At 36.9% G+C, this 13,910-nt stretch overlaps 1 protein-coding gene across 14 annotated transcripts in view; it reads left to right on the forward strand.

The window, feature by feature from the left end:
* The window catches only part of LOC123533407 (uncharacterized), a 35,974-nt gene that overhangs the window by 8,008 nt on the left and 14,056 nt on the right, over window positions 1-13,910 (forward strand). For 6 of the 14 annotated variants that reach the window (XM_053524869.1, XM_053524882.1, XM_053524883.1 and 3 more), the window contains 8 exons: window positions 768-891; window positions 1,540-1,651; window positions 2,794-2,859; window positions 3,158-3,242; window positions 8,523-8,731; window positions 9,141-9,359; window positions 12,451-12,638; window positions 13,306-13,458. Coding sequence is in view for 1 of the 14 variants with exons in the window: in XM_053524884.1 (XP_053380859.1) it covers window positions 768-902; window positions 1,540-1,651; window positions 2,438-2,553 (363 nt within the window). In the remaining 13 variants the exon portion in view is untranslated. The other 8 variants (XM_053524872.1, XM_053524870.1, XM_053524875.1 and 5 more) reach the window with 8 other exon arrangements.

Raw genomic sequence — 13,910 nt, forward strand, 5'->3', positions numbered from 1 at the left:
TTGATACAGTAGTTTCAAATTCATAATTGTTGTAAAATAAAAAGATAGGATAAATATCTATCAATTTAATAAATTTGGGGAATGTGCCTTAATGTAAAAACAAAATACAACCATTATAATGTTTCAATTTTCAGATTCATTTTATGATTTAATACTTAACAAAACCAACAATGTAATGATCATTTTATAACACTTCCAAAGAGTAAAAAACATAATAGTTTCTCCACTACCCAATCAAGTACCAATCAAGCGATCAATGAAGCATGCACAGATAAACTTTTACCTGTGACATGCCTGGGGCTAATTTCCACTACCGGACACGGTTTTATGGCTCTTTAGCCTGTGTATTGCTGTCAAATCAAGCCAGTTGCGCTGGTGTATAAATTTGTTAATTGAGGGGCCCATAGTAATAAAAATCGTAACTAGCCAGCCAGCTGGGGGGGCCCGGGCCCCCTGGCCCCCCACCTGGACACGTGCCTGCACACATTACAATGTGATGTGGCAGCTATACTGAGTCATGACATATATCAAGTCGCATCCCATGCACTGATGCTAACAAAAAGACACCACACCAATTCTCGCCAAACATACTTTTATCCTCAGAATGCTTACAAAATATTCTTCTGTGTGAAAATGATCCAGCTTGCCTCTGATAAAGTGGTATTGTTGGGGTATATATAACGAACCATAAGTGATAGTTCTATTCATAAGGTACTTTCTGCCAAACAGTGTAATTTAAATAAAGGTCTTATCTCTTGTGTTGTCAGGTAGGAGAAGAGGTGCACACTGCAACCAACAAGCCGTCCAGTACAATGGAAGAGGTGGCACCAGAGGTTCAGATCGTGACCACGGCGCCGATTGCTGTTCTTGACGCAACTCTTCTCACATCCAGTGAGTGCATGGTAGGAACATAGTGGTGTGAAATTGAACTTTAGGTGCCATATTCACAGGCTGTTTATTTCAAAGTCTTCAGATTTAAATCTAGAATATGTTGTGGAATCTAGTAAATATTTGACATAAATGCCGCTGGAAAGATGTAGATGCCACTGGAAAGGAGTGCCAATGTTGCTGTCATTTTGTCATAATTTCATTTCTACAGTTTTGTATATTCAAGCTTGTAAATAAAAAAATCGTGTGATATTCGAAATATCAGGAATTTCGACATAAGCGATATCCACATAATGAATTCTAACTGTAATAGAAAACAAAATAAAAAATATTCTTCGAGGTGATGAACAAACACATATAAAGAAAAACTGCAGACATGCTTTTTTGTGTCTAATCATGGGAATAAACAAAATATCTCGTCTGGTTCGTCCATTGGTCTATTTCCTTCTTGGCCTATTGATTGGCATGTGCAACACTGGTTCCTTTGTACACATGATCATCCTGAAGTGTAGCTGAATTGTAAATGTTCGTGATATAATTATATTTCATTTTTGATTGCAGATTTACCTACTCTTGGACTTTGGCCATACAGTTACTGATACAGCACCATTATTGCATATAAATATACTTCAGTGATCATTCTAATTTCAGTCTTCGTCAGATGAGCTTGACCAGCACACTGTAGTGTCATTGCCAGACACCTCCCTCGTCTGGTATAAAGTGCGAGTCACACAGATCAGAGACACTCCAAGCGTTTCGACAGGTAATAGTGTTAACTCTTGTTTAATTGTATCACAGTTGTCCCAAAATTCGGTTAAGAAATGGTCCAGTTGTAGATTCTGTACAGTTACATTTACAAAATCATGCTTCAAGTAATGTCTGTTTTTAGGGTCATAGAAGTTTGTTTGATAACTTCAGGTGGAATATTAACAATAAAGTGCTTATCTTTTCTGCAGATTCTTGCTTTGGATTGATGTTTATCTTCCTTTTCCATGCTTGTGTAGCATTAAAACTAAACAGTAACTTTCTGTGTCATCTTAGCCTTCTAGGCCACCACCAATGCAATGTTTGATAACTCTTCCTGGATTAGCACAATATGTTCACCCATTAACAATGCTGTGTAATTGAGACGTTGATGGATTATTCATGGGGAATAGAGTAATTTTAGAGAGGAATTTCTACGTATAATTTCTATGAAGACATAAAGGTCGAAACTAGTAAAGAATGTGTTGTCTTGGTAATTTTAAATCCTTTTGATCTATTACGTATAATAGGGTTATTATAACAGTAGATTGATCTGGGATGCAGTATTCGGCTCGAGTGGATTTTGCCAGATCGGATCTCACGAGCTGCACAAGCGCCGAGTGTGATCCAACCTTGCAAAATCCACGAGAGCCGAATACAAAGTCCCAGATCTAGCTACTGTTATAATGACCCTTTTATTATATACCTTTACCATTTTGATTCTAGTTTTGTTCTTGAACGAAATCTTCAATGTTTATCGATATTAAATGGAACTTAGTGAAGTTTTTATGTGCACTATTTATAGAAATGTGTCGGGTCATGCATATTTATGAAAATAGTCCGGCAGCGTACAATACGGAAGGTACAAGACGGAATTTAAAAGGTACAATACGGAATATTTGTCTGTCTGTTCATATTTAATTGTGAAATACTAGCTGATTTTTTTACAGAATTTATATAGGTATATAATAAAAGAAAATTAACTCAGTCATGTATATTTTATGATGAGATAATCTTGATCACTTGGCATATATAAGTAAGCAGTATACTTAATACTTTGATAAGCATTCAACTAGTCGACATGTTGTATTTACAAACAATTCGTATGAGAATAGTCACTTAAAATAAAAAATGTCATTTCAGTATTTAAATCTCTTTCAGGAGAACTGCTCAGATGACATTGAATTAGGAACACCTACTGTGGTGACAAATAGGCAGACGTACATGGTAAGAGTTTGTTTCCAGTAGTAACATTTTCTATAACCATAACGGATGCTTCGGGGGACTTTTAGATCCTGCTAAGAATTCAAGGGATACCGGTAGATGCTAAGTGCTCGAGCATAGCAACTGAAGAATAAGGTGTATTCCATATAAAAGTTTGGCATTAGGACCTATATTTTGAAGTTTCACTGAAATCATTATTAAAAGCTTTCTACAAGCACGCCAGTGGAAGTAGGACAAAGATTAATATCTGAAAATAGATTTTATTTTAGAATTTCAACCAATGTTTATTTATTTTTATTAGGAGCTAGGCTTGTGGTGCAGCTGATACGGCAGACATAGAGTTTATAGACACACCAGCTCCTCGTCAGAGAAGACAGTTTAGTTTGGTAAGCTATAAACAGATATAATCGTACAACTAAGAATCAAGCCCACTGTGACCCTATAATTCATTTGAAGAAGTTTGGAGCAGTTGGCAGTGTCCTTATTTATGAAAAATATGGTTCAATGGTTTGAAAAATATATGACAATGTCTGCTTGTCTGCTTATCGCTATAATATAATTTTTAGCTCGACTATTCGAAGAATAAGTAGAGCTATCCTACTCACCACGGCATCGGCGTCACACCTTGGTTAAGTTTTTCGTACCAGTCCACATTTTGACAAAGTCTTCTGAGATAAAGCTTTGAAACTTTCAACACTTGTTTACCATCACCATGGCCAGTTATAGGCAAGAGTACATAAGGGATTTTGGCTGAATTATGGCCCCTTTCGACTTACAAATCTTGGTTAAGTTTTTCGTACCAGTTCATATTTAGAAAAAGTCTTTTGAGATAAAGCTTTGAAACTTTTAACACTTGTTTACCATCACCATGGCCAGTTATAGGCAAGAGTACGTAACTCCATCAGGGATTTTGGCTGAATTATGGCCCCTTTCGACTTAGAAATCTTGGTTAAGTTTTTCGTACCAGTTCATATTTAGACAAAGCCTTTTGAGATAAAGCTTTGAAACTTTCAACACTTGTTTACCATCACCATGTCCAGTTATAGGCAAGAGCACATAACTCCATCAAGGATTTTGGCTGAATTATGGCCCTTTTTGACTTAGAAATCTGGGTTAATATTTCGTACCAGTTCATATTTTGACAAAGTCTTTTGAGATAAAGCTTTGAAACTTTCAGCACCTGTTAACCATCACCATGTCCAGTTATAGGCAAGAGTACATAACTCCATCAAAGATTTTGGCTGAATTATGGCCCCTTTTGACTTAGAAATCTTGGTTAAGTTTTTCGTACCAGTTCATATTTTTTGTAGTGTTTGACATATGGCTTTTAAACTTTTACCACTTGTTTAGTATAATAGTCTCTATCTGTAGGAAAGAGAACATAACTCAGTCATCTATTTTGGGTGAATTATGGCCCTTTTTGGACTTTGAAATTGGCTCTGTTTTCATACAAGTCCATGTTTTGTCAAAACTATTTGACATATGGCTTTTATACTTTGAACACTTGTTTATCATTATGATTTCCATTTGTAGGCAAGAGTACATAACTATTTTGGCTGAATTATGGCCCTTTTTATGCCCCCCTTCGAAGAAGGAGGGGTATATTGTTTTGCAGATGTTGGTCGGTAGGTCGGTCGGTCTGTCGGTCGGTTGGAATGTAGACCAATCAATCCGTTTCCGGATGATAACTCAAGAACGCTTGGGCCTAGGATCATGAAAGTTGATACGGAGGTTGGTCATCACCAGCAGATGACCCCTATTGATTTTGAGATCTGTATATCAAAGGTCAAGGTCACAATGACCCTGAATAGTAAAACGGTTTCCGGATGATAACTCAAGAACAGTTGGGCCTAGGATAATGAAAGTTGATAGGGAGGTTGGTAATGACCAGCAGATGACCCCTATCGATTTTGAGGTCAGTATGTTAAAGGTCAAGGTCACAGTGACCCTGAACAGTAAAACAGTTTCCGGGTGATAACTCAAGAACGCTTAGGCCTAGGGTCATGAAAGTTGATAGGGAGGTTGGTCATGACGGGCAGATGACCTCTATTGATTTTGAGGTCAGTATGACAAAGGTCAAGGTCACAGTGACCAGGAACAGTAAAATGGTTTCCAGGCAATAACTCTAGAACGCTTGGGCCTAGTATCAGGAAAATTGATAGTTAGGTTGGCCATGACCAGTAGATGACCCCTATTGATTTTGAGGTCATTAGGTCAAAGGTCAAAGTTACATTGGCCAGAAACAGTTAAAACGGTTTCTGATGTTTTTGTCCAAAACCATAGGGCCTAGGGCTTTGATATTTGGTATGAAGCAAAATCTAGTGGTCCTCTACCAAGATTGTTCAGATTATTTCCCTGGGGTCAAATATGGCCCCACTCCGGGGGTCACATGGTTTATATAGACTTATACAGGAAAAAACTTTGAAAAACCTCTTGTCCAAAACCACAGGGCCTAGGGCTTTGATATTTTGTTTATGACATCATCTAGTGGTCCTCTACTAAGATTGTTCAAATTATTCCCCTAGGGTCAAATATGGCTCCGCCCTAGGGGTCACATGGTTTACATAGACTTACATAGAGAAAACCTTTGAAAATCTTCTTGTCCAAACCACAAAGACTATGGCTTTGATATTTTGTAATGTAGCATCATTTAGTGGTTCTCTACCAAGTTTGTTAAAATTATCCCCCTAGGGTCAAATATGGCCCCGCCCTGGGGGTCACATGGTTCATATAGACTTATATAGGGAAAAGCTTTTAAAAATTTCTTGTCAATAACCTACAACATTCAAATTTGGACCACATGTATGGTTTTGAGTGGCAAGATGAACCTTGACATAAGTTGACCTTGATTTTGACCTAGTGACCTACTTTCACATTTCTGTAGCTACAACCTTCAAATTTGGACTACACGCATAGTTTTGTGCACTGAACATTGTCCTAGTGACCTTCTTTCACATTTTTGAAGGTACAGGCTTCAAATTTGGACCACATGCATAGTTCTGTATTCCGAAATGAAATTTGACCTTGATTTTGACCTAGTGACCTACTTTCACATTTCTCAAGCTACAGCCTTCAAATTTGGACCACATGCAAGGTTTTGTGTACCCAAACAAACTTTGACCTTAACATTGACCTATTGACCTACTTTCACATTTTTGAAGGTACAGGCTTTAAATTTGGACCACATGCATAGTTTTGTATTCCGAAATAAAATTTGACCTTAATTTTGACCTAGTGACCTACTTTCACATTTCTCAAGCTACAGCCTTCAAATTTGGACCACATGCATGGTTTTGTGTACAGAAACAAACTTTGACCTTTACATTGACCTAGTGACCTACTTTCACATTTTTGAAGGTACAGGCTTCAAATTTGGACCACATGCATAGTTTTGTATTCCGAAATAAAATTTGACCTTAATTTTGACCTAGTGACCTACTTTCACATTTCTCAAGCTACAACTTTCAAATTTGGACCACGTGCATGGTTTTGTATACCGAAACAAACTTTGACCTTTACATTGACCTAGTGACCTACTTTCACATTTTTGAAGGTAGAGGCTTCAAATTTGGACCACATGCATAGTTTTGTATTCCAAAATAAAATTTGACCTTGATTTTGACCTAGTGACCTACTTTCACATTTCTCAAGCTACAGCCTTCAAAATTTAATTTGGACCACATGCATAGTTTTGTGTACTGAAATGAACTTTGACCTTAAGATTGACCTATTGACCTACTTTCACATTTCTCAAGCTACAGGCTTCAAATTTAGACCACATGAATAGGATTGTGTACCGAAACAAACTGACCTTGACAATGACCTTGATTTTGACCTTGAGCTAGTCTTGAAATTTGGAACATTCAAAAATGGCTCAGTGGATGGCGCCAAGATCACTCTCTTGATAGGTTAATAGGTTAAAGGTCAAGGTCAGATTAAACCAGAATGGTAGAACTTTTGTTTACAGTGAGCATATAATTTCTGTTCCTTGTGCAATTACTGAATGCATCAAGGGGGGCATTTTGTGTTCGATGAGCTCTTGTTGGACTTTGAAATTGGCTCATATATTGCCATTTAGTGCAAGACTTCAAAATAATACAGGAACATTGTTTGTCTAATCTATTTATTTCTTTTGTCTGAATATCCGTGGAAATATTTTGACCCCATTCTTCAATCAATTCTTCGAATAGTCGAGCGCGCTGTCATCAGACATCTCTTGTTATTTTGGCTATTTATATGGTGGCTCACCTGAGCACAACAGGATCATTGTGAGGTATTGTGATCGCATTTCATCTGTGGTCTGTCACATGTGTGTCTTTTCTTCAACAAAATGTCAAAATAGTCCACTCAAACAGCAGGGCCAATTTTTTTTGAAAATTTACAGCAATGATCGTTCAGATCTGCCGCAGATTGTCTCAGGAGCTAAAAATAGACATATCTGTTCTTGTCGTGAATCAATAGCTGAATGCCTCTATATTTGTTCATATGCATAGCTATAGTGGGCACGGCTTATTTCCTCTGCTAGAAGGGGAAAGGATAAAGTATTCCGCTGTCTGTCCTTCCCCCGTCTGTCCAAGCTAACAGATAGGTATTCATGTGGCTAGAAGAACAATAGAGAACTGTACCGATGTTATTCATTCCGTTTCTCTCACGTGGCTAACAGAACGAACAGGAGAACAAGAGAGTGTCCACATAAGTATCCTTTCCTAACAATGTCCATCTGGTGGTCCATTTTTCCGTTCGTCAGGTGCCATATCTAAGTAACTGTCAAATGATTTCAATTATTCTTGCTACAATTTATCATCATGGTGTGAAGAGGGCCATTAAGTTAGAATATGATCATGCAAGTCACCCCAGAGTTATGGCCGCTGTAGGATGACCTTTCCATTGTCTTGGACCTTGACAGCATTCAAGGTCATTTGCATTTAATCAAATTTCAAAAATAATTGAAGGCCCATTTCACATGTGCAGCAAAAGTTTGCTCACTTTTGAAAAGACATTAAGTATGTAAAGGTCCCATAATTCTGTTTTGTAGTTTTTACAAAATTATCTCCATTTTTTTTTTTTTTTTTTTTTGTAATCTACAAGTTAATATCTCTTAAGTAGATGGGCAAAATTTCATGAAACTTTAAAACAAACAATCATTGAAGGGTGCCATTCTATTGACTTTGGTTCCAATCTTTCTTAGCTTGACTACCGTATAATGTGGTGTAAGTTTCGTAGATTTGTCTAAATTTTATAATTTTGCATATTTAATTTCCGTGGATTTCAAGTATCAAATACTGCAATTATTTTTATACCAGCAAAACACTGAAACTGTATACCGTGTTACGGTGTACTGTTTACATTAGCTTATTATTGAGGTATAAGAGAGTTTTGTCTAGTCTTGTTGGGTATCAGGGGATGTTACTCTTAATACAGCACTACAGTAAGAATCAAATCAGTTAAATAGATTTTAAATTTGTAATTGTTGATTGAACTATCACCTGAATACACAGCTGCATCTTACATCTTTAAACATTGGTCTACCTTGACAAATGATTCAGTAGAAGTCAAACCTCTTGGTTCTGATATTGGAGGTCTGATAGGGCTTGCCAATAGTCATGATTTATTTTAATTGACATCTCACTTGAGTACAATCAAAATGAAATATATTTACCTTCCAGCGTAGAGTGTCTCCTTCAGCCACAGTAATATACAGTGAAACAGCTGATATGTCGGGTAGTATTAACCACCACTCTATAGGACCTGATGCCGACATGGTAGAAGATCAGTCTTCCAACCAGACAAATGATGCTATGTCAGCGGAAGAGTATTTCGGACAAGATGACATCCAGTTGGCCATTGAAGAAAGTTTGTTAAGTATTTGTAATAGGTAAGAAACAATTTGATGCAAACTAAATGAAGTTAGAAGTAATTAGTCACATTTTATTGTAATACATAACTTTTTACCAGCTGATAAGGGAGTAACAACTCTGCTCAGGTCAGAAAGCGTGGCTCTTATCCTTAGGTTGCCGTATTCTCAGCTCATCTGATCACATTGTACTAAAGATGAGCAATATGTTGATTGCCATGTGTCTGTTGTGTGCGTGTCAACGCATGAACAATTTTTTCAAACCATATCAGTCTAATCCTTTGGTGGTCACCTCCAAAGATTGTACTAATTGCTCTGGTGCGTTCATATTTAGGTCATTGGAACTAGTGTTGCGCCTCTGCCTGTTGGATCTCTTGTTATTTGAAATCAGTTGTGACATTATTTTCTGAATGATGTCATTCATTTACAGCAATAAAGAAGAGAAAGACAGCTCACTGTTGAAGAAATGGGTTGACAAAGCACTACAACCCTCAGAGCCACAAACAATAGTTGTTCAGTGGGAGAGGCTGTTACAAATGAAGTTAAGAGTTGTTGGTAAATAGACTTTCAACTGGTCACAGCCGCTTCGAATAGTATTCTCTGATGAAGATGGAGATGACCAAGGAGGTCCAAAGAGAGAATATCTCTGGTACATTTCAATTTATTTGTTCAAAACACTGTATTTGGTGACTGCACAGCAGCTTCTTAACCCTTCAGAGCTTTCTTACTTCAAATAATAACAAATTGATAACAGAAACTTTTTTGAGTTTATTCGTTTTAATCAATACATTCCTTTGAAACATTCATATTTACCGTATTTGAATGTCAGACATAGCTCAGGTAACTCTCAGTGCAGTTTTACAATGTACTTAAAAAAGTATGCTTGATATTATTTTAAAATTGAACTCTTTCAATGTGATTATTTGCTTTTCATGGCTTTTATACGGCCGTTAATAGACGTATATTGTTCATGTGTTATCTGACCATTAACTATGTATACCTTACTTTGTGTCGCCGCAACTCCCCAAGTTACAGTTTTCAAAGGATTCCTTTCTAACATAGTGTGTACACTAAACAAAGTCTGAACCTGTGCACCTGGGATTGGAATATAGATTCAACATTTTGTATAACAGTTATGTTACGTAATAGATAACATAACATTACATAATTTTGTTAGCATTAAATGTCATAATACATTTATAGCCTCGTATAATACAAAAATTCAATAAACCTGTAGTGAAGACATGAATTTTCATAGAAGAACAAGTATTGACATGGTAAAAAACATTGTGTTACATAATACAGGTGCAACACTTTATTGCATGTTGCTGCACCTTCTGCTCCTTCAAACTTCATCAGTTTCATCAAAAATGTTCGGAAATGAGGTAACCATAACTTTTCCTGGCTTTTTTAGCAAATTATCTCCCTTTGCACTTGTTTATTATTTTCATATTACAGTAACACTTTAAAACATTGACAGAATATCTTGGAACTTCAGACATACACTCAGTGTAGGCTGTCCTTTACAATGATTTGGTTTGTAAGCTTGACTTTGACCTCATGCAAGATCCTTAGGTCCTTTGCATTTAATCAGTGTCAAAACTTGTAACTTCCAGTATTGATTGAATGTCCATTTCTCACATGCATGGATTTTTTTTGCTCTCTTTTGAAAAAAGAAATGACAGTACATAGAAGTCGTAGAATTCTGTTTTGCTCATTTCTGCCTAAGCACCTTTGCTTGTTGAAAGGTCAAGGTCACGCTTAGAGATTTAAGGTGTAAAATTGGTACAATGGACTTTGTCCGGACTCTATCTATCTATCTATTTATACTGCAGCGTTCCTCTCTGCGAGTATTATGTGCAGCTGCGCGCCTGTACAAGAAGTTAAGAGTAGATTGGATAGGAGGATAAAAGTAATACAGGGTGTGTATTGCAGTATAAATACAGTTGACAGTGTTTAAAACAAGAAGGATTTACAGATAAAAGCAGTTTAAAAACAGGTCTATCATGTTAAGCATTGTGTACAAGTTTGGTCACACCCTGTTTAAACTGATTCAGGGTGGGGGCTTGCACAAGTTGTACTGGAAGGGCATTCCAAAGTACTGTGGTGGCTGGGAAGAAAGAGTATAATAGTAATTACAGGGAGTGAGGATCTGGGTATAGGAGTGGGGATGCATATGTCTTGTTAGACGGGATGGGGGCTGATACAGGGGGGGGAGTGGCACAGCAACCAAACCATTCACTATCTTGTAGAACATGAGGCGTGAATCAGATCTCCTATCTTCAAGGATACGCCATCTCAGCTGACATAGCATGTTTGTGACACTGCTGTAAGGGGAGTAGTCATGATTTACCCATTGCGCTGCCCTCCGCTGAATCATTTCGATCTGGTGGATGTTTTGTTGGGTGTAAGGGTTCCAACCACAGCTAGCATATTCTAGCTGTGGCCTGACTAGTGATTTATAAGCTACTTCTCGAACTTTTGGGTTCTTGCATGGGATGTTTCGTTTAATGAAGTTTAGTGTTCGGGTAGCTTTGGACGTGACTAAATTGATGTGTTTATTCCAATTTAGATCTGAGGATATAGTGACCCCAAGGTACTTTGCATCAGGAACTGTTTCCAAGACTTGGCCATGGAGTGTGTACTTTGATTTAAAAGGGTTTTTTGACCTTGTTATGTTCATAACAGTGCATTTTGAGGGGTTGAACTCCATGTCCCACTTACTTTCCCATATCTGTAACCTATTTAAGTCTTGCTGGAGGATGTTTTCTTGGGCAGAACTATTTACAGTTAAATAACTTCCTTATAGATTAGAATATTTTGTCATGTGCAAAAGTGCTTCATGCATTTCCATATGGTGTCATCATGGAAATAATTATACAAAGGACAGACAGAGCTCCAGATAAGCTTTTGGTGCAATTGGGTATTTACCCATCACTTTTTGTCTGAATTAGGTATTGGAAATTTGAATTGGGTAAAAATAATACCATTACCCAGCCTTTTCAGAAGTAATTGGGTATTTTACCAATCTCGCAATAACAACTGAGTATTTTTTGCTTACAGTATACATGGTATATATCATTAAACAGGATTGACTAAATACCTAAGTACTTTAATGGCACCCTTCAATGTTTAATACAAAAATGTATTTAAAATTGTAATGAATGTTCCATACTGTTGTTTTCTTTTTCACTTTTAATGCAGTCGGAGATCAGTTCATCCACAATATCCCGAACGATGTGGTCACCGCAATATGCATTCTCCCAAAAGATGTCATCCAGTATTGGTGACACTACATCGTCACAAACAGTTAACTGTCACTGTTGAACAGCAAAATATCCCACTAATTTGTTTGTTTGTGCTGCAACAATGTTTTTTCTGCAACCTCTTTTACATTTTATCGGCGTAAAATTGTTTACAAAGCGTCCAAATAACACTGATCAGTCAACTGAATGGTCATGTGATTTTTCCGATAAATTTCAACCTGTTCTGCGGTAACGTATAACCAGTCAGTCAAATCTAGCGTTAAAGTCTAGTACCCGTTCTAGTAATAAGGAAAATGCGATACGCAAGCGATTTTTTACGAATTGGGTATTAGGAATTTTACTTGCGTTTCAGTACGCACGCTGTATGAATTCAATTGGGTTTTCTGCAATTTTAATTGCGTAAATACGCAAATACGCAGCTTATCTGGAGCTCTGGTGAGATAAATGAGTGTCTTTGTACTTGTATTGCTTTAGGTTGCTGAGCAAAGCTGTTACAGAGGCTTCCTTGTGTGGCCCTGAGGGAAACCTGATCTTCGCCCATGATGGTGAAAAGCTTGAGCACATGACATATGAAATGTATGGTAAATAGACAGCACACAATGTCCTTAATGGTAGATATTCTTACGCTTTCCCAGACCAAGGAAATTTCTCGCATTAAGGAGGTTTGTAATTTGTCAGACTTTAAAGTTTAGTGCCTATATAGTATAGCTCAGAGGATTTGTCAAAAAGTTGTAAGAAGACCAATTATGTTCACCCAAAATAACAGTGATTTTAGCATGACAACCCCATGATAGTGGCTGAAATTGTTATTAACATATACAGGCATTTCATGGCTGCTAGGCACAAATAAGTCGAGCTTACATACATGTACAAGTCTGAACTAACTTTTCAAGTGACATTGTATGTAAAAAGGAAATGTATTCCTTTATTATACGAGTAATGCAACGTCACCATGACATTTTGTGGCCAATTCTTCAAGACATATCTAACATGTTCAACATTGCTTGCTGAAACCCTGTACTGTCAATTCTTTTGAGACAAAATCTATGTTCAACATTGATTGCCCAGACCCTGTACTGTAATATTATGACTGTTCAATACAACAGGGATATAAAGTAGCTATTTTTATTTAGGGGCCCAGACTGTCTGGGCATTTTCTTAACAATTTAGGAGCCCTGCCCAAAATCTAGGGGCCATGGGCTACTGGGCCCCTGCATATTTATATCCCTGTACAAGAATGGAGAGATTTTCACTCCTTGACAGTGACTTTGTGGTTCTATTTCTGTCATAACAAAGTAAACAATAGTACAGTTTCCATATTTTATCCAGATCCTGGACAGCCCAGACGATGAGGGATTTAAGTCGGTTATCGACAAACATGCTGACTGGATTATTGATCAAGGCTTAACTTCCTACAAAAACAAAATTGGAGAAGAAAGATAAAGTAGCTACATACCTGCTGAAAAACATACTTTACTACAGGTATACGTTGATGTATTTTACTGGTGTAAAAACAAATGTCAAAATGAACACTACCCACCAAAAGAAGGTATATACTGCAAAAGGGTTTTAAAATAATTTCAGTTTAGGTCTTGAAGTTATATATATATATATATATATATATATATATCCGAATTGAAAAGCACAATACGGATTAAATACAGGGGAAAAAAGATGTGGAGAAAGATGCTCAAGTCTTTACATTTTAATATTGTCTATCAACATTTAAAAATCAATAAAAACAAAGAAATAAACAACCGGTTTCATCCGTTCAACGCGGGATCTTCATTTATTCAATCTTATTCAGTTGTTATATAGTGGAAGTCATATTTCAAGATTTGTGCAAAACTGTATATGTTTGCTAACATTGCAAACAACTGGTCACCTTTTCGAACGCTTGATTGTTGGGATAAATGCACACCTGAATTTCTTAT

Source organism: Mercenaria mercenaria, chromosome 15 (assembly GCF_021730395.1).
Source record: "Mercenaria mercenaria strain notata chromosome 15, MADL_Memer_1, whole genome shotgun sequence".
NCBI classification, from domain to species: Eukaryota; Metazoa; Mollusca; class Bivalvia; order Venerida; family Veneridae; genus Mercenaria; species Mercenaria mercenaria.